The sequence below is a fragment of the Symphalangus syndactylus genome, chromosome 3 (assembly GCF_028878055.3).
Source record: "Symphalangus syndactylus isolate Jambi chromosome 3, NHGRI_mSymSyn1-v2.1_pri, whole genome shotgun sequence".
Classification (NCBI taxonomy): Eukaryota; Metazoa; Chordata; class Mammalia; order Primates; family Hylobatidae; genus Symphalangus; species Symphalangus syndactylus.
The window spans coordinates 48112319-48139949 of record NC_072425.2 but is presented as its reverse complement, the minus strand read 5'-3'; the positions used below and the strand labels follow the sequence as shown (position 1 = coordinate 48139949).

Below are 27631 nucleotides of genomic sequence, written 5' to 3'. Positions count from 1 at the left end.
AGGAACTAGAGTCAGAAAATTCTCAGGCTATCCATATTGCAAAATAAGAGTGTTACAGAGAGAAAAATCAAGGGTGTGGCTGGACACTCCCCCTCTAAAGAGATTACCTAGACTTAATCAGCCATCTCAGCAGAAGCAAGGACAAGAGATGGGATTATACCAGCAGAGACACTGGCAGCTTGCACTAAAGGGGATGGGCATGGAATAAAATAAAGTAACGCTTTTGGACTTCTGACAGCAGAGCTACCTGGATGCAAACATTCTTTGTCCTTCAAGAAAAGGAAGGATGATCCCAAGGGCAATTTAGAGACCCCTAGTGCTGCCACTGCCACCAAGACACAGAGTATATAAGCTTAGGGCAGGCCTGCCTCCTTGATTTCACAGGGTAGGCCACCTCTATTAGTTACAGCAAACCCAGCTGCCTCTGACCACAGCCCTCAGGGGCAAAGCCACCACCCTAGAGGGCCTGGAGGGCAGAGTGTGGAGCCAAAGAGGATGATTCTCTAGCCTTAAGATGTAATGGGATTTGCCTGGCTAGATTTTGGACTCGCCTAGAAGCTCTTTCTTCTGGTTTCTCCCTTTTGGAATGGGAATGTCTATCCCATGCCTGGAGCATCCCATCACAGCTGGGAGGAATTATGCCTCAGGATGGATCATACCTCAAGTCTCCCCTATACTTGAGTTGGATGCTATTTAGATGAGACTCTGAACTTGGAGTTGATGCTGGAATGAGTTGAGATGTTCAGAGCTGATGAGATGGGGTGAATGTATTTTTGAAGTGAAGGGACATAAATTTGAGGGGGGCCAGAGGGCGGAATATAACGAACTGAATTGTGTCCCCCCTAACCCAAATCCATATATTGTTCTAACTCCCAATACAACTGTATTTGCAGATAAGTCCTTTACAGAAATAAATAAGGTCACAGAGTGGGGCCCTAATCCAATAGGACTGGTGTACTTCTAAGAAAAGAAAGAGATAGGCCGGGTGCAGTGGCTCACGCCTGTAATCCCAGCACTTTGGGAGGCCGAGGCAGGCAGATCATGAGGTCAGGAGATTGAGACCATCCTGGCTAACACAGTGAAACCCCGTCTCTACTAAAAAATACAAAAAATTAGCCGGGCATGGTGGCGGGCACCTGTAGTCCCAGCTACTTGGGAGGTTGAGGCAGGAGAATGGCGTGAACCCAGGAGGCTGAGCTTGCAGTGAGCTGAGATCGCGCTGCTTTACTCCAGCCTGGGCAACAGAGCGAGACTCTGCCTCAAAAAAAAAAATAAAAGAAAGAGACGGCAGGAGTTAAGTGCAAACCATGAGAAGACTCAGAGATGACAGCCATTTGCACTGCAAGCTGAGGAGAGAGGCCTCCCCAGAAAACATCCCTGCCAGTGCCTTGACCTTGGACTTCTAGCCTCCAGAACTGTGAGAGAATTAACTTCTGTTGTTTAAGCCACCCAGTTGGTGATATGCCCCAGCAGATTAATATACCTCTTAATGAATCTCAATTTTCACTGTACAGCCCAATTTTCATACTGTCATCATTTTTCTTCCCTAAACAAAGATGCAATCAAATAAGATCCTCTCTAGAGGTCTTTTAATTGGTCATCATTCTATTTCAGGGTATCTCAACCTCAGCAGTACTAACATTTGAGGCTGGATAATTATTTATAGTGAGGAGCTGTCCTGTGCACTGTAGGATGTTTAGCAGCATCCCTGATCTCTAACCACCAGATGCCAGTAGTACCCAACCCCCAAAAACGGTCTCTGCAGGTTGCCAAATGTCGGGTGTGTGATGGGGGTGGGGTGCAAAAGGACCCTGCTGAAGAATTACTTCAACTGCTTTTTATAATTAAAAAATGAAATAAGCAATGCTGGCTTTTGTTTTAATTATGTTTAAAAATTGGAGTAAAATATACATAAAATTTACCATTTTTCTTCATGCATCATTTTCCTGATTTCATTTAGTTGTCTGAATCCTCTTTTAGCTCACTGAACATGTTTAAGACAGTTATTTTAAATTCTGTATTGGGGCCGGGTGCGGTGGCTCACGCCTGTAATCCCAGCACTTTGGGAGGCCGAGGCGGGTGGATCACAAGATAGGAGATTGAGACCATCCCGGCTAACACAGTGAATCCCTGTCTCTACTAAAAATACAAAAAAATTAGCTGGGCGCAGTGGCGGGCGCCTGTAGTCCCAGCTACTAGGGAGGCTGAGGCAGGAGAATGGCGTGAACCTGAGGGGCGGAGCTTGCAGTGAGCTGAGATCGTGCCACTGCACTCCAGCCTGGGCAACAGAGCAAGACTCCGTCTCAAAAACAAAAACAAAAACAAAAAAACAAAAAAATTCTGTATTGGTTAATTTGGAAACTTATATTTCCTTAGTGCCAGTTTCTGAATATCATTTTAACCACTTTTTATGTGTACAGCTCAGTAGCATTAAGTACATTCACACTGTTGTACAAACATTACCACCATCCATCTTCAGAACGTATTTCATGTTGCAAAACGGAAACTCTGGACCCATTAAACAATAACTACCAATCCCTGCCTCCCCTCAGGCCCTGGCAACCACCAATCTACTTTCTCTTACCCCAAGTATCTCACACAACTGGATTCATACAATATCTGTCCTTTTCTGACTGGCAGACCTAAGTTGGCCTAATATCTTCAAGGTTCATCCATGTTGCAGTACATGTGTCACAATTTTCTTCATTTCTAAAGATGCATAATATTCTGTTGTATGATATAGCACATTTTCTTTAGCCATTTCTTTAGCCTTCCTCTGATGGAAACCTGGATTGCTTCCACCTTTTGGCTATTAAGAGTAATGCTGCTGGCCGGGCACGGTGGCTCACACCTGTAATCTCAGAACTTTGGGAGGCCAAGGCAGGCGGACTACTTGAGGTCAGGAGTTCGAGACCAGCCTGGCCAACATGGCAAAACCCTGTTTCTACTAAAAATACAAAAATTAGCTGGATGTCATGGCACATGCCTGTCATCCCAGCTACTCTGGAGGCTGAGGCAGGAGAATCACTTGAACCCAGGTGGCAGAGGTTGCAGTGAGCTGAGATTGCACCATTGCACTCTAGCCTGGGAAACAGAGTGTAAGTCCATCTCAAAAAAAAAAAAAAGAAGAAGAAGAAGAATGCTGCTATAACATGGGTGTAAAAATATCTGTTCATAACCCTGCTGTCAATTGTTTCTCGGCATATAACCAGAGATGGAACTGCTGAATGACGTTAATTTTTTCAGGAACTGCCACACCATTTTTCCAAAGCAGCTGCATTTATATTCCCCCTAGCAGTACACAAGGCTTCTAATTTCTCCCCATCTCTACACTTGTAATTTTCTGGTGGTGATGTTTTTGTTCTTTTAGATAATAGCCATCCCAGTGGGTATAAAGTGGTATCTCACTGTGGTTGTGATTTGACTTTCCCTGTAAGTCAAAAATGCTGAGAACTTTGCATGTGCTTACTGGCCATTTTATATCTTTGGAGAAAGGTGTATTCAAGTCCTTTTCCCATTTATGAACTGGGTTTTGTTGTTGTTTTTATGAGTTTTCTCTCTATCTTCTGGATGTTAATCCCTTATCAGAAGTCATTTGCAGATATTTTCTCCCAATCCATGGGTTACCTTGTTACTCTGCTGATAGTATATTTTGATGCACAAAAGTTTTAAAATTTTATGTAGTCCAGTTTGTCTGTTCTTTCATTGTCAGTGCCTTTGGTGTCATATTACTGCCAAATCTAATGTGATGAAGTTTTCACCCTCTGTTTTCCTCTAAGAGTTTTATAGTTTTAAGTCCTCTATTTAGGTCCTTGATCCATTTTAATTTTTGTATATGGTGTTATGTAAGGGCCCAATTTCATTCTTTTACATGTGGATATCAGGTTTTCCCAGCACCATTTGTTGAAAAGACTGTCCTTTCCCCATTGAGTGCTTTCTGTATCCTTCTTGAATGTCATTTGACCATATACACAAGGATTTATTTCTGAGCTCTCTATTCTATCACTGGTCTATATATCTGTCTTTATGCCAGTACCACACAATCTTGATTGATGTAGCTTTGTACTAAGCCTTTTTTTTTTTCGAGACAGGGTCTCACTATGTCATCCAGGCTGGAATGCAATGGCACAATCATGGCTCACTGCCGCCTCAACCTCCCAGGTTCAAGGGATCCTCCTATCTAAGCTTCCCGAGTAGCTGGGACTACGGGTAAACACCACCATGCCCAGTTAATTTTTGTATTTTTAGTAGAGATGGGGTTTTGCCATGTTGTCCAGGGTGGTCTTAAACTCTTGGGCTCAAGCAATCCTTCTGTCTCAGCCTCCTCAAAGTACTGGGATTACAGGTGTTAAGCTACCATGCCCAGCCTGTATGAAGTTTTGAAAACAGGAAGTGAGTCCTCCAACCTTTTTATTCTTTTTCAAGATTGTTTTGGCCATTTGGCATCCCTTGAGATTCCAAATGAATTTCAGAATCATTTTTCTATTTTTGCAAGAAATGTTGGGATTTTGACAGGCTTGCATTGAATCTGTATATCCCTTTGGGCAATACTGACATGTTAACAATATTAAGTCACCCAGTGCACAAATGTGATGTCATTACATTTAATTGTATCTTCTTTAATTCTCAAAAATGTTTTATACAAATCTTTCATCTCCGTGGTTAATTCCTCAATATTTGATTCTTCTTGATGCTATTATAAATGAAACTGTATTCTTAGTTTCTTTTTTATATTTTTATTGTCAGGGCTTAGAAACGAGATTTTTGCCTGTTGATTGTATATGCTGCTACTTCTTTGCTGAACTCATTTATTAATTCTAGCAGAGGCTCTGTGTGTGTGTGTGTGTGTGTATCTGTGTGTGTAATCTTGAGGTTTCTTTTTTTTTTTTGGGAGACAGAGTCTTGCTCTGTCCCCCAGGATGGAGTGCAGTGGCACGATCTCGGCTCACTGCAACCTCCACCTCCCAGATTCAAGAAATTCTCCTGCTTTAGCATGCACCACGCCTGGCTAATTTTTTTTTTTTTTTTTTTGGTATTTTAGTAGAGGCGGGGTTTCACCGTATTACCCAGGCTGGTCTTGAACTTCTGAGCCGAGGCAATCCACCCGCCTTGGCCTCCCAAAGTGCTAGGATTACAGTCACGAGCCATTGCACCTGGCCCAGGGTTTTCTATAATACATATAAGTCATATCATCTGCAAAAAGATAATTTTACTTCCCCCTGTCCAATTTTGATATATTTTTTTTTTTTGCTTACTTCCTTTGGCTAGAACTTCCATTACCATGTTAAATAGAAGCCACAAAACCAAGCATCCTTGTCTTCTTCATGAGCTTAGAGGAAAAGCTTTCAGTCTTTCACCATTGAGTATGATGTTAGCTGTGGGCTTTTCACATATGGTTCTTATGTTGAGGTAATCTCCTTCTATACCTAGTTTCTACTGTGTTTTTATCACAAAAGGGTAATGACTTTTGTCAGATGCTTTTTGTGCATTGAGATGATCGTGTGGTTTTTGTCCTTAACGTGGTATATCACACTGATTGATTTTCATACGTTGAACCACTCTTGTAATCACGGGATAAATCCTACTTGGTCATGGCACACAATCCTTTTAAATATGCTGCTGAATTCCATTGGCTAGTATTTTGTTCCAGGTTTTCACATCGATGTTTATAAGGGATACGGGCCTATAGTTATCTATAGTGTCTTTTTGTTTTTGGTATCAGGGTAATGCTGACCTTATTCAGTTAGAAAGTGTTCCTTTTTCCTCAAATTTCTGGAAGAGTTTGAGAAGGACTGGTTTTAGTCTTTTAAGTGTTTGGTAGAATTTACTGGTGATGCTATCATGTCCAGGGTTTTGCTTTCTCAGGAGGTTTTAGATTACTTAATCTCCTTATTAGTTAGGGGTCTGTTCAGATTTTCTATTTCTTTATGATTTAGTTCTGGTGTTTTGTTTTTCTAGTAATTTGTCCATTTCATGTAGACTATCCAATTTGTCGTCCTACAATACTGATCATTTTTACAGTACTGATCAGTTTTATTTCTGTAGTATCAGTAGTAATGACATTTTCATTTCTAATTTTAGTAATTTGAGTCTTCTTCCTTTTATACTTCATCATTCTAGCTAAAGGTTTATCATTTTTGTTATTCTTCTTAAAGAACCAACCCTTGGTTTTGTTCATTTTCTCTATTGGTTTTCTACTCTCTACTTTATAAATTACAATAATACACTATGTGCAATTTTTGTATATAATAATAAACAAAAATTATACTACTTGCAAACTACAAATTATTTTACAAATTACAATAGTTTACATATTATAATATTTGCAAGTTACAATAACAAGTTACAGTAATAATATTTTATAAATTATCTTAAGTTACAATAAAACTAGCTTTTATAGTGGTCCCTGTATTTGCCTTTATCAGAAATCTTTATTTCCTCTTCTCAAATGGCTGTGTGTTATTGTCTAGTGTGCTTTCATTTCAACCTAAAAGACTCCCCCTTTAGAGTTTCTTGCAGGTCAGATCTAGTGATTAAAAACTCCCTTTTAAGTGTTTGGTAGAATTTACTGGTGATGTTATGATGTCCAAGGTTTTGCTTTGTCAGGAGCCTTTGGATTACTTAATCTCCTTACTAGTTAGGGGTCTATTCAGATTTTCTATTTGTTTTTTGCAAGTTACAATATTTACAAGTTACAGTAATAATATTTTACAAATTATCTCGTTACGATAATACTAGCTTTTATAATGGTCCATGTATTTGCCTTTATCAGAAAGGCAAATTGATTGCCTGGGCAAAGTCTTAATTTTTCCATTATTTTTGAAGGAGTTTTGCCAGATGTAGAATAGGTTTTCCCTCACTTATGCATTTTGAATATATCAACCAACTGCCTTCTGGCCTGCAATGTTTCTGATGAGAGATCTGCTGACAATCTCAGTGGTATCCCCTCTATGTGGTAGGTCACTTCTCTCTTGCTGCTTTCAAGACTGTCTCTGGCGTTATAGCTTGATTATAATGCATGTTCACGTGGGCCTCTGAGTTTATCCTGCTTGGAATTTGTTGAGCTTCTTGGATATTCTTGCATATATCAAATTTGGGGAGTTTTCAGCCAAATCATCTGTCTGCTCCTTTATTTATCTTCTCCTTCTGGAACTCCCACGATCTGTATCTTGGTCTACTTGGGTGTGTCCCAGCGATCCCTTAAATTCTGTTCATTTATGTTATGCTCTTTATTCTTTCTGTTCCTCAGACTTGCTAATTCTTTAATGATTCTAGCTTCACACGCACTGATTATTCTGCCTGCTCAAATGTGCTTTTGAATCTCTCCAGTGAATTTTTCATCTCAGTTATAGTACGTTTCATTTCCAGAATGTCCTTTTGGTTCCTTTTTATGTGTTCTTTTTATAACTGATATTAGCATTTTGTTCATAAATCGTTTCCTTTACTTTTCCCACATTTTCTTTTAACTCTTGGGTATCTTTAAGATGGTTATTTAAAATTTTTTGCCTACTAAGTCCACAATTTGATCTTTCTCAGGGACAGCTTCTGTGGATTTATTTCTTCTTCTTTTTTTGTTCTATCGGCCAGGCTGGAGTGCAGTGGCATGATGTCGGCTCATTGCAACCTCCGCCTTCTGGGTTCAAGTGATTTTTGTGCCTCAGCCTCCAAATTAGCTGGGATTAGAGGTATCTGTCACCACACCCAGCTAATTTTTTTGTATTTTTAGTAGAGACGGAGTTTCACTATTTTGGCCAGGCTGGTCTCAAACTCCTAAGCTCAGGCGATCAGCCCGCCGTGGCCTCCCAAACTGCTGGGATTATAGGCGTGAGCCACCGTGCCCGGCCTGGATTTATTTCTTCCCTTTGAATAGGCTATACTTTCCTGTTTCTTTGTATGCCTTGTAATTTTTCAATAAAAACTGAAATGTGATGTTTTGCCATTATATTTAAAACTACAAATACAGCAGTAATTCTGGAGATAGATCAGTCTCCCCCTTTCCCCAAGGCTTGCTGAGCTTTTTTTCCAATATTGGATTTTTGTAACAAAACTATATTCCTTGTTTCTTAATTAACTAACAAGAGAGTTAAATAAATCCTACTACCTTCATACCATGTATTATTGTATAGTCATTCATTTATTTAAAAAAATCTATTAAGTGCCGGGCACTGTTATAATTGCTGAAAACAGAGCAACTTGTTAAGAATATAGTTTCCATAAAGACAGACTCTTACAGTCTACGTTACTCATTGATGTATCCTAGAATTTAACTATATAGTATGCACCCAATAAATATTTGATGAATAAATAAATGCATTTCAATGTGATGTATTTGTAGAATTACTTATGAAAATAAGTTACTATACTTTTCATCTGAAATCAAAGGTTTAATGGCACTCTAAAAATAAAGGCAGTTTCGTGTTCTGACACATAAACTAAATGAATATGGTCTGTTTCTACATATTCACATACTAATGCTGTATACTATTCTTTAACCACCCCTAGAAACATACCTTTACAATGTACTGCAATGGCACCCTCAGCATTTTCACAGATATCCAGGAATTCTTTGACAATGGCATCAGTAGGGGTGCTGCCATCCGCAAAGAAAAGATCATGGTGATCAAAGCCAGCATCCGTAAAGCGTTTGGCATCATACATCCTTTTATTCAGACGAATAATGGTAGTAACATTGTGATTCTTAAAATATTGAATATAAGTCTCAGGAGAATGTTGGTGGTAACCTACATAAAGAAATGCACCAGATCTTGTAAAACACATAAAGAAAACAATGGCTAATAGTTTCACCTATAATTGAACGGAAACAGTATCTGGACTGGGAATTAAATACCAATTTGATTATAACTGTAAAAAACGAAATGAAAAGAAAGTTAAAATCCAGTCAGAATGATGTACTGAAATGACCAAGTATGCTTAAATAATTAACACTTGGGCAAGCTTGGTGTAATTCTTTCAAAAGAAAATATAGGATAGATACTTTCAATAACAAAATGAGATTGATGCCATTATTTCACATACCACTTTCAAGTCTGGCTCTTGAATGAGGTCCACAGAAGGCAATAAATCGGTCTGGTATTATCCAATTTAAATCTCCATTTTCTGCTTTCTGCAAGGGGAAGACCAGCACAATTCGTTTTTAAATGTATTCTTCCCACAACCTCTCTACTCAAGACTGAGTCTCTGAAGGACTTCAAACTCATTTGCTTTAGTGGAAAAGCTGTTTACAAATTGCCATGAGACAGGAATCTCAATTTGCCCTGCTATAAGTATATCCAGGGAATGGATGTATATCCTGTTCCTAATCATCTTCTTTTAACAGTGTTTCATTGCTAGGGTATCAGGCTTTGGAATACAGAGCTGACTGCTGCCATACAAATATACTATTTGGTTATTTTATCTGAATCAATTCTCATTATAGTTGCTGCTAATTAATAAGAAAGCAAGCAAACTTTTCCAGTGTAAGGAATCTGGGAACTTTCCTGTTTTCCTGAATGACTAACTGGCTTCCAACACAAGCAATCTTGACTCCACGAATAAAGGGGGAATAACTATCTACTTAGGTTTCTGGCTTCCCAATATTTACTTACTTACCTACTTACAGAAATATATCTTTCCACTATCTTCCTAACTATTTAATAAGGCAACCAATTTAAAAAGTTCATTTGGCCTCTCTCTCTCTCTCTCTCTCTCTCTCTCTCTCTCTCTTTCTTTCTTTCTTTCTTTCCCCTCTCTGGCCCCGGCTACAATCTACTCGGCTTGCTACTGCCCGCGCCGCGGACTGCCTGGGACTGCCGGCGCGCACCACCGCTGCCTGCCTTTTCTCCTTTGCATGCAGGCACGCGTTCGCCATCTTGGCCACGCTGGTCGCCAGCTCCTGACGCCGAGTGCTCTGCCCGCCTCAGCCTTCCGAAGTACTGGGACTACAGACGGAGTCTCGCTCACCCAGTGTTCGGTGTTGCCCGGGCTGGAGGGCGGTGGCGTGGTCTGGCCTTGCGGCAGCCTCTACCCCCCGACCGCCTGCCTTGGCCTGCCAGGGTGCTGGGATTGCAGCCCCTGCCGGGCCGCCGCCCCATCTGGAAGGTGGGGAGCGCCTCTGCCCGGCCGCCCCGTCTGGGAGGTGAGGAGCACCTCTGCCTGGCCGCCCCATCTGGGAAGTGAGGAGCGCCTCTGCCCGGCCGCCCTGTCTGGGAAGTGAGGAGCGCCTCTGCCCGGCCACCCACCGTCTGGGAGGTGAGGAACGCCTCTGCCCGGCCACTCACCGTCTGGGAAGTGAGGAGCGCCTCTGCCCGGCCACCCACCGTCTGGGAAGTGAGGAGCGCCTCTGCCCGGCCGCCCCGTCTGGGAAGTGAGGAGCGCCTCTGCCCGGCCACCCACCGGCTGGGAAGTGAGGAGCGCCTCTGCCCGGCCACCCACCGTCTGGGAAGTGAGGAGCGCCTCTGCCCGGCCACCCACCGTCTGGGAAGTGAGGAGCGCCTCTGCCCGGCCACCCACCGTCTGGGAAGTGAGGAGCGCCTCTGCCCGGCCACCCACCGTCTGGGAAGTGAGGAGCGCCTCTGCCCGGCCACCCACCGTCTGGGAAGTGAGGAGCGCCTCTGCCCGGCCACCCACCGTCTGGGAAGTGAGGAGCGCCTCTGCCCGGCCACCCACCGTCTGGGAAGTGAGGAGCGCCTCTGCCCGGCCACCCACCGTCTGGGAAGTGAGGAGCGCCTCTGCCCGGCCGCCCCGTCTGGGAAGTGAGGAGCGCCTCTGCCCGGCCGCCCCGTCTGGGAAGTGAGCAGCACCCCTGCCCGGCCACCCCGTCCGGGAATAAGTGAGGAGCGCCTCTGCCCGGCCACCCTGTCCGGGAAGAAGTGGGGAACGCCTCTGCCCGGGCGCCCCGTCCGGGAAGAAGTGAGGAGCGCCTCTGCCCGGCCGCCCCGTCCGGGAAGAAGTGAGGAGCGCCTCTGCCCGGCCGCCCCGTCCGGGAAGAAGTGAGGAGCGCCTCTGCCAAGCCGCCCCGTCTGGGAAGTGAGGAGCTCCTCTGCCCGGCTGCCCCGTCCGGGAAGAAATGAGGAGCGCCTCTGCCCGGGCGCCCCGTCCGGGAAGAAGTGAGGAGCGCCTCTGCCCGGGCGCCCCATCCGGGAAGAAGTGAGGAGTGCCTCTGCCCGGCCGCCCCATCCGGGAAGAAGTGAGGAGCGCCTCTGCCCGGCCACCCACCGTCTGGGAAGTGAGGAGCGCCTCTGCCCGGCCGCCCCGTCTGGGAAGTGAGGAGCGCCTCTGCCCGGCCGCCCCGTCTGGGAAGTGAGCAGCACCCCTGCCCGGCCACCCCATCCGGGAAGAAGTGAGGAGCGCCTCTGCCCGGCCACCCCGTCCGGGAAGAAGTGGGGAACGCCTCTGCCCGGGCGCCCCGTCCGGGATGAAGTGAGGAGCGCCTCTGCCCAGCCGCCCCGTCCGGGAAGAAGTGAGGAGCGCCTCTGCCCGGCCGCCCCGTCCGGGAAGAAGTGAGGAGCGCCTCTGCCCGGCCGCCCCGTCCGGGAAGAAGTGAGGAGCGCCTCTGCCCGGCCGCCCCGTCCGGGAAGAAGTGAGGAGCGCCTCTGCCAAGCTGCCCCGTCTGGGAAGTGAGGAGCTCCTCTGCCCGGCCGCCCCGTCTGGGAAGAAATGAGGAGCGCCTCTGTCCGGGCGCCCCGTCCGGGAAGAAGTGAGGAGCGCCTCTGCCCGGGCGCCCCATCCGGGAAGAAGTGAGGAGTGCCTCTGCCCGGCCGCCCCATCCGGGAAGAAGTGAGGAGCGCCTCTGCCCGGCCACCCACCGTCTGGGAAGTGAGGAGCGCCTCTGCCCGGCCGCCCCATCTGGGAAGTGAGGAGCGCCTCTGCCCGGCCACCCACCGTCTGGGAAGTGAGGAGCGCCTCTGCCCGGCCACCCACCGTCTGGGAAGTGAGGAGCGCCTCTGCCCGGCCACCCACCGTCTGGGAAGTGAGGAGCGCCTCTGCCCGGCCACCCACCGTCTGGGAAGTGAGGAGCGCCTCTGCCCGGCCACCCACCGTCTGGGAAGTGAGGAGCGCCTCTGCCCGGCCGCCCCGTCTGGGAAGTGAGGAGCGCCTCTGCCCGGCCACCCATCGTCTGGGAAGTGAGGAGCGCCTCTGCCCGGCCACCCATCGTCTGGGAAGTGAGGAGCGCCTCTGCCCGGCCGCCCCGTCTGGGAAATGAGGAGCGCCTCTGCCCGGCCACCCATCGTCTGGGAAGTGAGGAGCGCCTCTGCCCGGCCTCCCATCGTCTGGGAGGTGAGGAGCGCCTCTACCCGGCCGCCCCGTCCGGGAAGAAGTGAGGAGCGCCTCTGCCCGGCCGCCCCGTCCGGGAAGAAGTGAGGAGCGCCTCTGCCCGGCCGCCCCGTCCGGGAAGAAGTGAGGAGCGCCTCTGCCCGGCCGCCCCGTCCGGGAAGAAGTGAGGAGCGCCTCTGCCCGGCCGCCCCGTCCGGGAAGAAGTGAGGAGCGCCTCTGCCCGGCCGCCCCGTCCGGGAAGAAGTGAGGAGCGCCTCTGCCCGGCCGCCCCGTCCGGGAAGAAGTGAGGAGCGCCTCTGCCCGGCCGCCCCGTCCGGGAAGAAGTGAGGAGCGCCTCTGCCCGGCCGCCCCGTCCGGGAAGAAGTGAGGAGCGCCTCTGCCCGGCCGCCCCGTCCGGGAAGAAGTGAGGAGCGCCTCTGCCCGGCCGCCCCGTCTGGGAAGTGAGGAGCGCCTCTGCCCGGCCGCCCCGTCCGGGAAGAAATGAGGAGCGCCTCTGCCCGGTCGCCCCATCCCGGAAGAAGTGAGGAGCGCCTCTGCACAGCCACCCATCGTCTGGGAAGTGAGGAGCGCCTCTGCCCGGCCACCCACCGTCTGGGAAGTGAGGAGCGCCTCTGCCCGGCCGCCCCGTCCGGGAAGAAGTGAGGAGCGCCTCTGCCCGGCCGCCCTGTCCGGGAAGAAGTGAGGAGCGCCTCTGCCCGGCCGCCCCGTCTGGGAGGTGAGGAGCGCCTCTGCCCGGCCACCCATCGTCTGGGAGGTGAGGAGCGCCTCTGCCCGGCCACCCATCGTCTGGGAGGTGAGGAGCGCCTCTGCCCGGCCACCCATCGTCTGGAAAGTGAGGAGCGCCTCTGCCCGGCTGCCCCATCTGGGAAGTGAGGAGTGCCTCTGCCCGGCCACCCATCGTCTGGGAGGTGAGGAGCGCCTCTGCCCGGCCGCCCATCGTCTGGGAAGTGAGGAGCGCCTCTGCCCGGCCACCCATCGTCTGGGAAGTGGGGAGCACCTCTGCCCGACCACCCATCGTCTGGGAAGTGAGGAGCGCCTCTGCCCGGCCACCTATCGTCTGGGAAGAAGTGAGGAGCGTCTCTGCCTGGCCGCCCCGTCTGGGAAGTGAGGAGCCCCTCTGCCCGGCCGCCCCGTGTCTGGGTAGAAGTGAGGAGCTCCTCTGCCTGGCCGCTCCGTCTGGGAGGTCTACCACGGAGGCCAGAGGCAATGTGGGGGCTGGACGTGGTGGCTCACGCCTGTGGTCCCGGCACTCTGGGGGGCGAGGCGGGTTGATCACTTCGGGCTAGGAGTTCGAGACCAGTCTGGCCAACTTGGCGAAACATGAAGAATACAACAGACAAACCAACCAACCAACTCAATGACAACAAAACAGGTCTACCCTGGAGTCATACTCTAATTTTTTCTATTTTCTTCCCTTTCTGATCCTTTATCCCACTTTCTTTTTCTTCCTCTTCCTTCTCCCTCTTCTTTGTCAAATAGAGGATTGAGTTATTATCACTGATCCATATAAAGTCCCTCTCTCATTTATTTTAACTCCCACCCCCATTTCTATTCCCCGACTTCCCATGTGCAACCTTCCTAATATGTTTGATACGCATCTTTTTGTTTGTATGTATTTTTAGAAAATGTTTATTGTTTTTTAGTATGCAAAAAAAATTAATAAAAAAAAAAAAAAAAAAAAAAAAAAGTTCATTTGTTCATGATCAGCCTGACCAACATGGAGAAATCCCGCCTCTACTAAAAACTACAAAATTAGCCAGACATGGTGGCGCATGCCTGTAATCCCAGCTACTCGGGAGGCTGAGGCAGGAGAATTGCTTGAACCAAGGAGGCAGAAGTTGTGGTGAGCCGAGATTGTGCCATTGCACTCCAGCCTGGGCAACAAGAGTGAAACTCTGTCTCAAAAAACAAAAATTAAAAAAATAATAATAAATTCACTGAACCCACCAGGAAACTCAAAATTACAAGTATACCGAGATCACAGTATGTCCCTACAAAAAAACAAATATAAACTGATATGTAAGACATGTTACTTCCTGTTATTAGGTCCTTTGGATTGAGTTACCATTACTATTATAACATAGATATAGTTCAAATTTAACAATAATAGAAACTTCTCTCTTAATGAAATGGACAACAGAGACTTAAGCAGGAAGTAGAAGACACTTGATAATGGAGAAGGAGAGAACTTGTGATTAAAAACAACAGATAAATTAGCTTTGAAATTGGGGTGTTTCTATGTGTACCTAAAAATGAGTAAGAAATGATAGAGTTTCTTGAACATCTACAGGGACCAGGCAGGTAACCCCAAACCAGTTTACTGGACTTAATGATCAACATGGGGAATCAGTCAGCCCATGTTCCATAATACAAAGGTCTAAACAGCCAGGTGCAGTGGCATGCACCTGCAGTCCTAGCTACTTGGGAGGCTGAGGCAGAAGGATCACTTAAGCCCAGGAATTCGAGTCCAGCCCGGGCAACAGAGTGAGACCCTCTCTCTTTAAAAAAAAGAAAAGAAAAGGTCAAAGCAGGAATGAGGGCAGCTGTTGCCAGATATTCTGATTTTAAAGTGAAATCAGAAATCTGGACTTTTAAATAACAAACCCATGATCAGTTGTTGGCAACAACTAGATTTCACTGAATTGCTGATGCCATTAATTAAGATACATCCTGAATTCGGAGGAGCTGAAATAGGAAAAAATGGGCATTGTAGAATCAATGAATGACACTATCCCCAAATTTCTAAATACACTATAATAACTGAACTGGTGTGTGGGAACCTAAACAGTTCCCTGTGTTACCACACAGCTTCACGGAGGTGAAGACGTTTGTGGTGTGCCCCTGCTACCCCCTAGTCCAGACCCTCCAATCTCTACAGTAGTAACAGGGGAGTTATTTAGCGCCTATATTATTCATTAATAGCACACAAAGGCATCACTACAAAAGGAACAAATACCAACTAGTGTTTGTAGCAGCTTTGCTTACCTAGACAAAGTAACTTGTTTCAAATGTTTAATGTTTTAAGGACAAACACAAAAAAGGTGTTAATAACTTAGCTATATTCTGTAAGTTTAAAGTGCTAGTTAAATGTACGTTGTACTTTAGAAATGGACTGCTAACAAAGAAGTAAAGACAGGGTTGGCCCTAATGAATCCTACAATGTATTCTTACATCTTTGGTACATCACAGCAACAACTGAGTGTCATTATTAACTGAAATTGAACAAATAGTTCAGTTAAATGTAAGAGTTTCAAATAATATTTACTTTGGACACTGTGAAAAATAATTCTCTGAGGATTCAAGATGCTGCCACATGAAGTGCTGCTGTTTGAGGAATCACCTCCCCAGTGCTGGGGAGCAAGTCTGCTTAAGGTAACTACAGCAGGGTAAGAAGACAGGAGGCTACAACTACTCTGGGCTGAAAAGGGCTTTAGCACAGTATCTTACTCATTCCCTATTTGGAGGATGAAGCTATAGAATCAAATTATTTATTCTTTTTAAAAAACATATACTATGTTAAAAAACATAGAACACACCTGTGGTTTTGCCTGGCTTATCTCTCCTTGGCCCTTTCCTATCTTTTTAAGAAATTTTGTGTGGTTGGGCGCCGTGGCTTACATGTGTAATCCCAGCATTTTGGGAGACCAAGGCAGGTAGATCCCTTGAGTGCAGGAGTTTGTGACCAGCCTGGGAAACATGGCGAAATCCCATCTCTACAAAAAATTTAAAAATTAGCTGGGCATGGTGGCGCGTGCCTGTAGTCCCCGTTACTGGGAGGCTGAGGTGGGAGGATCACTTGAACCCGGGAGGTTGAGAATGCAGTGAGCCAAGATCGCACCACTGCACTCCAGCCTGGGCAGCAGAGTGAGACCCTGTCTCTAAAAAAGAAAGAAAGAAAAATAAAATAAAATAAAATTGTTAGAAAATAAATTTTTTTTGGTCTGGCTGGTTTGATGGGACTGACCCTGTGTCCCAGGCTCCTGGGATGGCCAGAGAACTAAGGCTGGCCAGAGTATTCCTTAGCCCTGCCCTGCCAAAGAACACAGGCTGGTGCAGAGATGGGCACATGATCTAAGTCAGGCCAGTGAGAGGCATTCCTGGGCCTTCTGATGGAGCTAAGATTACACTTTTCTGATCATTTTGCCAAACTGGTAGATCAAAGTTCCTGGTCGCCATCTGTATCACTACTGGAGAAGGCTGGCCTGAGAATAAAACTAGCTTCAAGTCCAATTTCTGATTAAGTGTCTGAGCACCTGAAGGGGCATGCTAGAAGCCAATCCTGTTCCTGGACTTTTCATTTATGTAATCCAGTAAATTTTTCCCTTTTTTTGGAGACAGAATCTTGCTCTGTTGCCCAGGCTGGAGTGCAGTGGGGTGATCTTGGCTCACGGCAACCTCTGCCTCCCGGGTTCAAGTGATTCTCCTGCCTCAGCCTTCTGAGTAGCTGGGACTACAGGTGCCCACCACCACACCTGGCTAACTTTTTGTATTTTAGAAATGGGGTTTCACCATGTTGCCCAGGCTGGTCTCAAACTCCTGAGCTCAGGCAATCCGCCCACCTAGGCCTCCCAAAGTGCTAGGATTACAGGCATGAGCCACTGCGCCTGGCAAATTTTTCCTTTTTTATTTAAGCTATTTGTGTTTACTTTCTGTAACTTGCAACCAGAAGTGTCCTGACAAACAGAAGGTTATGGCAAAAACAAAGATATTTTCCAGAGATAATTAGGTGTATAATGACTATTCACCTCATCTTATTCTATGCTAAGGGTTTTAAAAGCATCTTAATCACTGTGCGACAGCCATCAATACTAAAATACATTTAAACTAAACAGTATAAAGAACACACACGGGCACACTCATTCACTCTGGAATTGTGCATCAAATGCAGAAATTCCCACTGAGAATTGGGACTGGAGAAACAGGGATAAGAAGATGAAGACTTGACTTTTTTTCACTCTATACACGTCTAAAACAAAACAAGAATATTGCTTCTGTAAGTGAGATGGGTGATTAAGAAAGCTAAAAACAGGGCCGTGCACAGTGGCACACGTCTGTAATCCTAGCACTTTGGGAGGCCAAGGTGGGAGAAGTGCTTGAGGCCAGGAGTTCAACTCTAGCCTGGGCAACAAAGTAAAACCCCATCTCTACAAAAAAAAAAAAAAATATATTAGCCTGGCATGGTGGTACGTACCTGTGATTCCAGCTACTTGGGAGGCTGAAGAGAGAGGATCATTTAAGTCTAGAAGTTCACGGCTGCAGTGAGCCATGTATACCACTGCACTTCAGCCTAAGTAACAGAGCGAGACTTGGTCTCTCTCTCTCTTTTTCAATTTAAAAAAAGAAAAATTAAAAACAGGCAGAGAAATTTTGGTCAGAGTACAAACCATCAGAGGATAAGTAAATTCTGGAGATCTAATGTGTGTACTGTATGCTTGAAATCTGCTAGAGTACATCTCAGGTATTCTCATCACACACACCAAAAGACTAAATTATGTGAGGTGATGAATATGTTAATTAGCTTGATTAGGTAATCATTTCATGGTGTATACGTCTATCAAAACATACTTTGTACATCTTAAGTATATATAAGTTTTATTTGTCAATTATTCCCCTCAATAAAGCTGGGCAGGGGGAGGAAGAGTTGAAAACATGATCCTTGAGGACTTACTTCATAGTGTTCATATTCATCAAGGTTAAATGAGTTGAAATTAAGGAAGCCATACTGCATTGCCTAAAATCCAAAAGAAAGCTTTTAAGAACAAGGATGCAAATAAGAAAACAGTTTCCTATCCAATTTCAGAATACTAAATATCAGGGGCCCCCCAAGAAAGTACTGTCATGTGATCAGATCACTTTCCATTGAACGGCTTTCAAAGAAGTGGGCGGCATCTTCTAAGTGCTTCTTTTATATGGAAATTAGTTATAACTATATGTAATAAGTTTGTTGTGTTTTGTTTGGATTTTGTTTGTGAGATGTGCTTTTTTATTTTCATTCACCAATCATCCTATCCATGTATTGTCAAATAATCATGCCCTGAAAGTAATCCTCTTCTCTTACCAGATCACCACCACCCCTGGTTGAAAATTCAGAAGTTTAGGATTCAAATATAATGCACAACCCAATGGTCTCTACATCGATAAGAAAGATGAGAGAATCCATGGGCTAGTTTATCCCAAACAAAACCCTCATACTTCATCCATATCTTCATTTTCAAATTCTTCCGAACAGTCTTTAATCAATGTTCCCTAAACTAAACACAGCTCTGAAATCAACACTAAAAATAAAAACTTTTGAGTAAAAAAAACTTATTCTTTCCATAGGAATAAAACAAAAAATTTTCTGTCCTATCCTATAGCCTCACTCTGTGTGACAGCAGGCAGAGTATGATAACCAAAATAAGCAGAGTGTCTATTTTCTGAGACAAGGACAGACAGAGCTAGCAGCCTCTGAGAAATGTCCTCCTGGCTGCTGATCCCTGAGCCAAACAGGAGGGAAGCAAGAATTCTTGATCCACAAGGTATTCTTGTTCAACGAGGGGGCTTTTGTACACCCAGTTTTCAAAAGTAAACTACTGAAATACAAATGTAAATATAAGAAGGCTAGAATACCAACTAAAAAGGTCTTCATTTTATATAGTTATTTAAACACTAATCCCAAAACTAAGTCAATCACAAAATTTATTTCTGTGACTGCAATATATTTCATGATTTTGGACTACAGCTATTCCTAATAGAATGAAACAATAAAAAAAAAGCAGTTCATAAGGAATTCCTATTTTCCTTTTAATTTCATGAGGTGATCTTATTGGAAGTGGCTCACAATGAAAACATAATTACATTGATGCATGTTTCTTCATATATGCAATATTCAAAATCAGTCACAAATCAAAAATGCTTACACTGAAAATCAGAAGCTAGTGACCCTTAAATAAAATTAAATATAATGGCTGGGTGTGGTGGTGCACGCCTGCAATCCCAGCACTTTGGGAGGCCAAGGTAGTGGATCGCTTGAGCTCAGGAGTTTGAGACCAGCCTAGGCAACATAGTGAGACCTCATCTCCACAAAAAATATAAAAATTAGCTGAGCACTGCAGAAAAAATAAAAATTTAATTTTTAAAAAAACCCAAAATATAGAATGAAAAGGGCAATCTTTGACCTATTATACCAGCTAACTGACTTTGGGTGCAATACCCAATAAAAAAAAAAAAAGCCAAAAAATAACAATAGAAGCTGCCATATGGTGTTATAATAGATCATTTCCAAACCCCTCAAAGCTTTACTTTTCTCTTTTTAAAGGTGAGTGTGCCTGCCTGCATGAGCCCACCTGGCAGGGGCTGCAACTGCAACCAGAAGGTACCATTTACACCTGTTGCCTTTTGGTCTCCTCATTTCCACCAGTGCCCCGTACCTGCCCACGCTGAGGGCCCATGGAGCCGCCTCAGAGCCCATGGCAACTACCCCAATCAGCTCCATATCCCACAGTCACTGGGCTTAAATCCAAACAAACTATGTGCCCATACCTCATTGATTGATACAGGGAAAAAAGTATATCAGTTAGTCTCTGAATTTGTATGCTGATTAGTCCTCTCGTTTTAAGACATGTCTGTCACAATTCCCAGCAAGCCACCATGTTTCATTATACAAGAAAGTAAACCTGGGTTCCTTTTGGCTCTAAAAGCACAAGTTACAGAACACTTTAGATGCTGTCAAAAGCTTATTTGATCCATGGGCTACCGTAATTTACCATTCTAGTTTCTCGTGCTGTCCTGACATTAATACCAGGACTTACTGCACTGTGTAACCCCAGGGGACCCTGTTCACATAGAACGTGATAGGGAGGGTGTCCCCTGGAATCAACACAGCAGCCCTGGTTATGACCTAAGGAATCACTTGGAAATAGTTTGACAAAGCAGCAGTGACCCACTTAATTTCATATAAAACCGTATAACAAACTAACTGAGGCATTCCAATTCTGTTGAACTAGAAATTGAACACCTGACAAAACAAAAATGAAGTGTTTGACAGTGACTGTGTTACGTCTGTTGTAATGGTATTGGCGGGAATCAGGTATATAGAATATACAAATCAAAGAGAACTTACCAGTAAACCAGTCGTCTTTACTTTTGTTCTTTTAGATCATAATATACTCAAAACCAATTCTGGATCTAGAACCTAATTGTATAACTCTTATTTTCCCTGTTTCTTAAGTGACTTTTCCCCCAACTCATACATAGAAGCACTCAGAAATTCAGAATAAACTGTTTCCTGGTTTGGTCTCATTCTGACATTAGTTGGGAAATGGAGCATCTCTGTCACCAGATACATCTTGGAAGAAACACTAACAAAAAGATCTCAGGAAGACGGCCTAGTCTTCTTGGACCACATGTTAGTTCCTCAGCACAACACTGGGTGCATCCTACCACTTACCTTCTTTACTGCATGAAAACAGTCAAGAAGTGTAATGTAGAAATTGCAACTTCCATAGGCAGCATCTCTGAAACCCAAGAGCAATAAAATATAGATCAGTTAATTTTCTGCAATTACACTTACCTAAGACAAAGCTGACTAGAATTTAAAATCAAATGTATACTCTGAACCATTATCAAGGAGAAAAAAATCTCGCCTTTTGACTTTTAAATAAAAGATAAATCAATTACAAATTTCATTGCAGTTTCTACCTATTCCAATAGGTACTGTTTTATGGGCCTGGATCAATAATGACCACTTTCTAAACTTCAAATGTTCTCTCTGGATTATTTTTGGCTTTAATAGCTGAGCTACCTTCTTGAATTCAACAAATCAATACCTATCTCTCCCCCTAAAGGGGCAAAGCATTTGAATTTTTTCTTTAAACTCGAAAATACCATATGAAAATCTTACTGGGAAAGACTGCTTTTTGATCCTGTAATAAACATATGTGTGTATGTGTGTCTAATTATACATGCGTGTGTGTGTGTGTGTGTGTGTATTTCTCCAACCAAGTATGACAGAAATATTGAGAAATCAAGGTCATATTTAAAATACTAGGTAGAAGGTCATAAGCATTTTGTTCCTATCATTATGCTAAAGACTTTTACCCATTTAACTGGGTAATTCTGGGGTTTTAAAAAATTTTTTTTATAGAGATAACATCTTGCCCTGTTGCCCAGGTTGGGGTGCAGTGGTGTAATCATAGCTCACTGCAGCCTCAAACTCCTGGGTTTAAGTGATCCTCCCACCTCAGCGTCCCCAGTAGCAAGGACCACAGGCATGTACCACCGCATCTAGCTAATTTTTTTTTTCTTTTAAGGTAGAGATGGAGTCTCATTATGATACCAAGGCTGGTCTTAAACTCCTGGCCTCTGCCCGGCGCGGTGGCTCACGCCTGTAATCTCAGCACTTTGGGAGGCCGAGGCAGGTGGATCACGAGGTCAGGAGTTCAAGACCAGCCTGGCCAAGATGATGAAACCCCGTCTCTACTAAAAATACAAAAATTAGCCAGGCATGGTGGCGGGTGCCTGTAATCCCAGCTACTCTGGAGGCTAAGGCAGAGAATTGCTTGAACCTAGGAGATGGAGGTTGCAGTGAGCCGAGATCATGCCACTGCACTCCAGCCTGGGCGACAGAGTGAGACTCTATCTCAAAAAAACAAACAAACACACACAAAAAACCCCCAAAAAACCCACACATCTGGCCGGGTGCAGTGGCTAACGCCTGTAATCCCACCACTTTGGGAGGCCGAGGCAAGTGGATCACAAGGTGAGGAGATCAAGATCATCCTGGCTAACACGGTGAAACCCCGTCTCTACTAAAAATACGAAAAATGAGCCGGATGTGGTGGTGGGCGCCTGTAGTCCCAGCTACTCAGGAAGCTGAGGCAGGAGAATGGCGTGAACCCAGAGGCGGAGCTTGCAGTGAGCAGAACTTGTGCCACTGCACTCCAGCCTGGGCGACAGAGCAAGACTTGTCTCAAAAAAAAAAAAAAACTTCTAGCCTCAAGCAGTCTTCTCATCTTTTTGGCCTCCTGAACTGTTGAGATTACAGGTGTAAACAGCTGTGCCTTACCTTCTTTCTGATTTTTAAAGGACAATAATACCAATAAAACCACAGGAACTAACAAGTCAACTAACTTCCACAGGATCACTCTAGTTTTGGGAAAGTGCTTATATTACTTTACAGACAACTCCAGCCAAACACTGCATCAACACATACCAGTAATCTCCCTATACAAATCTCTTAATATCAAGTAAGGTTTTACCCAGAGAAATAAGGCACCCCTGACCCCCTACTTGCTTCTCCTTTTTGGCTACCTTGAGCCATTACAAGATGAAATTTTCTGGAATTAGGCAACATAAAAATTAATTTAATTATGATTAAGCTAGGCATGCAGAAAAACTGTGCCTATCTGAATGGTACTCATTTGCTCCTGGGGAAACAGGGTTGCTGGTGGAGCTATCACTAATTCCCCACCTTATTTGGGTCTTCACACTGTAATACTTCTTACTGTGTGGTAGTTACATAAATATATGTAAAACCTTACTACTGTACACTTAAGATTAGTGTTTTTGAGGCCGGGCATGGTGGCTCACGCCTGTAATCCCAGCACTTTGGGAGGCCGAGGCAGGTGGATCACGAGGTCAAGAGATTGAGACCATCCTGGCCAACATGGTGAAACCCTGTCTCTACTAAAAACATAAAAATTAGCCGGGTATGGTGGCGCGCACCTGTAGTCCCAGCTACTTGGGAGGCTGAGGCAGGAGAATCACTTGAACCTGGGAGGCAGAGGTTGCAGTGAGCCAAGATCGCGCCACTGCACTCCAGCCTGGCGACAGAGCGAGACTCCCATCTCAAAAAAAAAAAAAAGATTAGTGTTTTTGTTAAAAACTGTAAGTTATACATTAACTTAGAAGGAGAAAATTAATATTCAACAAATGTTAGAATAAAAACTAAACCACATTTTAAACTTTTAATTCTTGCTCAAATCTTAAGGGCCAAAACTACAGCAATGAGGGCAAGAAAGGCATCCTTTTCAGCTAAAATCGTCTTCAGTGTTACCGACTGAGTTGCTTAGAATTACTGAGCTATGCGAACCTTCATGAGGACAGAATGCAGGGTCTTGTTTTCTTTTTTTGAGACAGGGTCTCACTCTGTTGCCCAGGCTGGAGTGCAGTGGTGCAATTATGGCTCACTGCAGCCTTGACCTCCCAGGCTAAAGCGATCCTCCCACCTCAGCCTCTGGAGTAGCTGGGACCACAGGTACACACCACCAGGCCTGGCTAAGTTTTCATATTTTTTGGTAGAGCTGGGGTTTCACCATGTTGCCCAGGCTGGTCTCGAACTCCTGAGCTCAAGCAATCTGCCTGCCTCAGCCTCCCAAAGTGTGGGGATTACAGGCATGAGCCACTGCGTTCAGCCAACAAGGTCTTAGAACACACCATTTTTGTTCTGTAAGGTTCTGAAGTGAAAAACTTCTCTTCCACATCCTAGAAAAGGTCTTCAACCTAAAAGACCACGATTTTACCAACACCTTATTAGCAATATTCAGAAAGAAAAAAACAAAAGGACTTGCAGCGGTGGTCTCCAGGCCAGCTGCACCAGGACCACCCCACCCGTTAGAAATGCAAATTCTCAGGGCCACCCCACACCTAATGAATCAAAGTTCTCGGGGCAGGGCCAGGTAATTTGTGTCTTAACAGGTCCTCTAGATGTCTGTGATTGTGTTCAAGTTTATGAATCACCGACCTACAAATCAACACAAATCCTGGTTTTGTAGAAATAGGGTGTTCATGGAATAAAGAACCCATTTAGGTAGAGAAACTAAGGCAGGAAAATGAAGTAGTTTAGCCTAAATCAAATCAAAATTATCAGTGGAAATGGGGTAAACCCTCAAGCTGGATCCCAATGATTTTAACCATGTCTCCTCTGTGAAGGAGTACGATTCTTTTTTTTTTTTTTTTAAAGACAGAGTCTCCCCCTGGAGTGAGTGCAGTGGCGCGATCTTGGCTCACTGCAAGCTTCACCTCCTGGGTTCACACCATTCTCCTGCCTCAGCCTCCCAAATAACTGGGACTACAGGCGCCCGCCACCACGCCCAGCTAATTTTTTTGTATTTTTAGTAGAGACGGGGTTTCACTGTGTTAGCCAGGATGGTCTCAATCTCCTGACCTCGTGATCCACCTACCTTGGCCTCCCAACGTGCTGGGATTACAGGTGTGAGCCACCGCGCCTGGCCTGATTATCTTCTTAACCTACTAATAATTCTTTTCCAATCAAGTTAAAGGCATGTTGATTCATTCTCTGTGACATTTTGACAAATTTTTTCAATGCTTTTTTTTTTTTGAGAGCCTACTGTGGGGCACAGCCCCGCTCCAATCTGTGATGATTTCACAAGCTTTCATCTGGTCCCTGCTGAAGTCCTGCCTCATACATCATAGAATCTGAATATACGACAAGAATATTTGTTCACTCAAGTTTATTTCATTAGCACCTCCAATTTTAGACACACCCACATCACATCTTCCTCCCACCGAGCATTCAGCCTTCTTCCAATAGGCAGAACAGCAACTCTGAGGCTCGGTTTATAAGCCTTGGGGAGTGGGGAGGGATCCTTGTCACCAAGATCATTTAACAAATTTGGAAAACACATAAGAATCAATAAAGGGGCACTGCTTAGAAACTGCACAACAATGTCAAATACTAGTTTTAAAGAATGGCAGCTTTCATAACAGCTCGTATTCACCACGGCCAAAAACTACTAATGACCCAAATATCCATCAAAAGGACCACAGGCAAATAAATTGTGGTATACTCATAGACTGGAATGCTACAAAACCAATAAAAAAGGATGAACTACTGATACCTGCCACAACACAGGTAAATCTCATAGACATCACATATGTGAAATCCAGTTGACAGCTCCACAAAATGCATGCCAGTTATATCAAGTTCAAAGGCAAGCAAAACTGATAGTGGTAGAAGTCAGAGCAATGATTAGCTGGGGGTGATGACTAACTAGAAAGGGGTGAGAGGGAAATCTTCTAGGAGACAGAGATTTTTTTTTTTTTTTTTTTTTTGCGGGAAGTGGGGTGGGGATGGAGTTTTGCTCTTGTCGCCCAGGCTGGAGTGCAATGACACGATCTCAGCTCACTGCAATCTCCGCCTCTCAGGGTGAAGTGATTCTCATGCCTCAGCCTCCCGAGTAGCTGGGATTACAGGTGTGCACCACCATGCCCTGTGAATTTTTGTATTTTTAGTAAAGACAGGGTTTCATCACGTTGGCCAAGCTCTTCTTGAACTCCTGACCTCAGGTGATCCACCTGCCTCAGCCTCCCAAAGTGCCAGGATTACAGGCATGAGCCACCACACCCGGCCGAGACAGTGATTTTTTAAAATGTAAGTAAATGGCAGGGCTCGGTGGCTCATGCCTGTAATCCCAGCACTTTGGGAAGCTGAGGCGGGAGGATCATGAGGTCAGGAGATCGAGACTATCCTGGCTAACACAGTGAAACCCGTCTCTACTAAAAATACAAAAAATTAGCTGGGCGTGGTGGCGGGCACCTGTAGTCCCAGCTACCCAGGAGGCTGAGGCAGGAGAATGGCCTGAACCCGGGAGGTGGAGCTTGCAGTGAGCCAAGATGCGCCACTGCACTCCAGCCTGGGTGACAGAGCAAGACCCCGACTCAAAAAAAAGTAGGTAAATGATGGTCAACTTAAAAGGGGGAGGGTTGGAATATTTAACAAATATTAGTTAAAGGCCAGGTACTATATCAAGTGTTTGTTTTTTTTAAGAGACATGGTCTTGGCCAGGCACAGTGGCTCACGCCTGTAATCCCAGCACTCTGGGAGGCCGAGGCTGGTGGATCACCTGAGGTCAGGAGTTCACGACCAGCCTGGCCAACATGGCGAAACCCCATCTCTACTAAAAATACAAAAAATTAGCCAGGCGTGGTGGCGGGCACCTGTAATCCCAGCTACTCAGGAGGCTGAGGCAGGAGAATCGCTTGAACCCGGGAGGCGGAGGCTGCAGTGAGCCGAGATCACACCAATGCACTCCAGCCTGGGTGACAGAGCAAGAGTCTGTCTCAAAAAAAAAAAAAAAAAAAAAGATACGGTCTTTTTCTGTTGTGCAGGCTGAGTGCAGTGGTATAATCAAAGCTCACTGAAGCCTCCTAGGCTTGAGGGATCCTCCTGCCTTAGTCTCCCAAGTAGCTAGAACTACAGACACATGCCACCCTGCCCAGCTCATTTTTTTTCCCCCAAAGAGAAACGGTCTTGCCATGCTGCCAGGCTGGTCTTCCAACTCCTGGCCTCAAGCTATCCTCCCGCCTCAGCCTTCCAAAGTGCTGGAATTATAGGCATAAGCCACCACACCCAGCCTATACCAAGTGTTTTATATGCAGGATGTCACTTAATCCTCACAACCCCCTGAGGGAAGATTTTATTATTGTTTCTGTTTTTTTTTTTTGAGACGGAGTCTCGCTCTGTCGCCCAGGCTGGAGTGCAGTGGAGCCATCTAGGCTCAATGCAAGCTCTGCCTCCTGGGTTCACGCCATTCTCCTGCCTCAGCCTCCTGAGTAGCTGGGATTACAGGCACCCGCCACCACTCCTGGCTAATTTTTTGTATTTTTAGTAGAGATGGGTTTCACCGTGTTAGCCAGGATGGTCTTGATCTCCTGACCTCATGATCCGCCCACCTCAGCCTCCCAAAGTGCTAGGATTACAGGCGTGAGCCACAGCACCCGGCCTATTGTTTCTGTTTAAAGACTAGGAGACCAAGGCTCAAATCTGTAAAGGACCACAGAGATATCAGCAGCAGAGCTGACAGCAAAACTCCCATCTGTCTGATGTCAAGTCAAGCTATTAACAAATATACAATCCTACCTCTCAAGAAAATAGGAAGCAGAGGCAAGCCCCCCCAACACAAAAACAACTAAGAAGCAAAGAGTATTATAACAGATAACACCAGAGAACAGAAATACACACTGTTCATAACAATGATCCTATGATATTAAAAAAAAATTTTATTTTATACTATTTAATTATGCAGACCAGACACAGATAAATATTTAATATAACTCAATAAGAAATCACACACACACACACACATACACACACACTTTAAAACTCAGTGGTTAAAGAAAGCTGCGCACAGTGGCTCACCCCTATAATCCCAGCACTTTGGGAGGCCATGGTGGGCGGATCACTTCAGGCCAGGGGGTTGAGACCACCCTGGGCAACATAGTGAAACCCCATCTCTACTAAAAATACATAAATTAGCCGGGCGTGGTAGCGCCTGCTCTAGAGGCTGAGGCATGAGAATTCCTTGAACCTGGGAGGCAGAGGTTGCAGTGAGCCAAGATTGTGCCACTGAACTCTAGC

General features: G+C 45.2%; 1 protein-coding gene across 25 annotated transcripts in view; it reads right to left on the bottom strand.

Annotated features, from left to right (window-relative positions):
• The window catches only part of CDC14B (cell division cycle 14B), a 136252-nt gene that overhangs the window by 35567 nt on the left and 73054 nt on the right, over window positions 1-27631 (bottom strand). For all 25 annotated transcript variants that reach the window (XR_008656582.2, XR_008656584.2, XR_008656583.2 and 22 more), the window contains exons 6-9: window positions 20702-20768; window positions 17942-18004; window positions 9037-9124; window positions 8511-8741 (exon numbers count right to left, since the gene is read on the bottom strand). Coding sequence is in view for 19 of the 25 variants with exons in the window: in XM_055271795.2 (XP_055127770.1) it covers window positions 8511-8741; window positions 9037-9124; window positions 17942-18004; window positions 20702-20768 (449 nt within the window). In the remaining 6 variants the exon portion in view is untranslated. The remainder of the gene's footprint in view (window positions 1-8510; window positions 8742-9036; window positions 9125-17941; window positions 18005-20701; window positions 20769-27631) is intronic.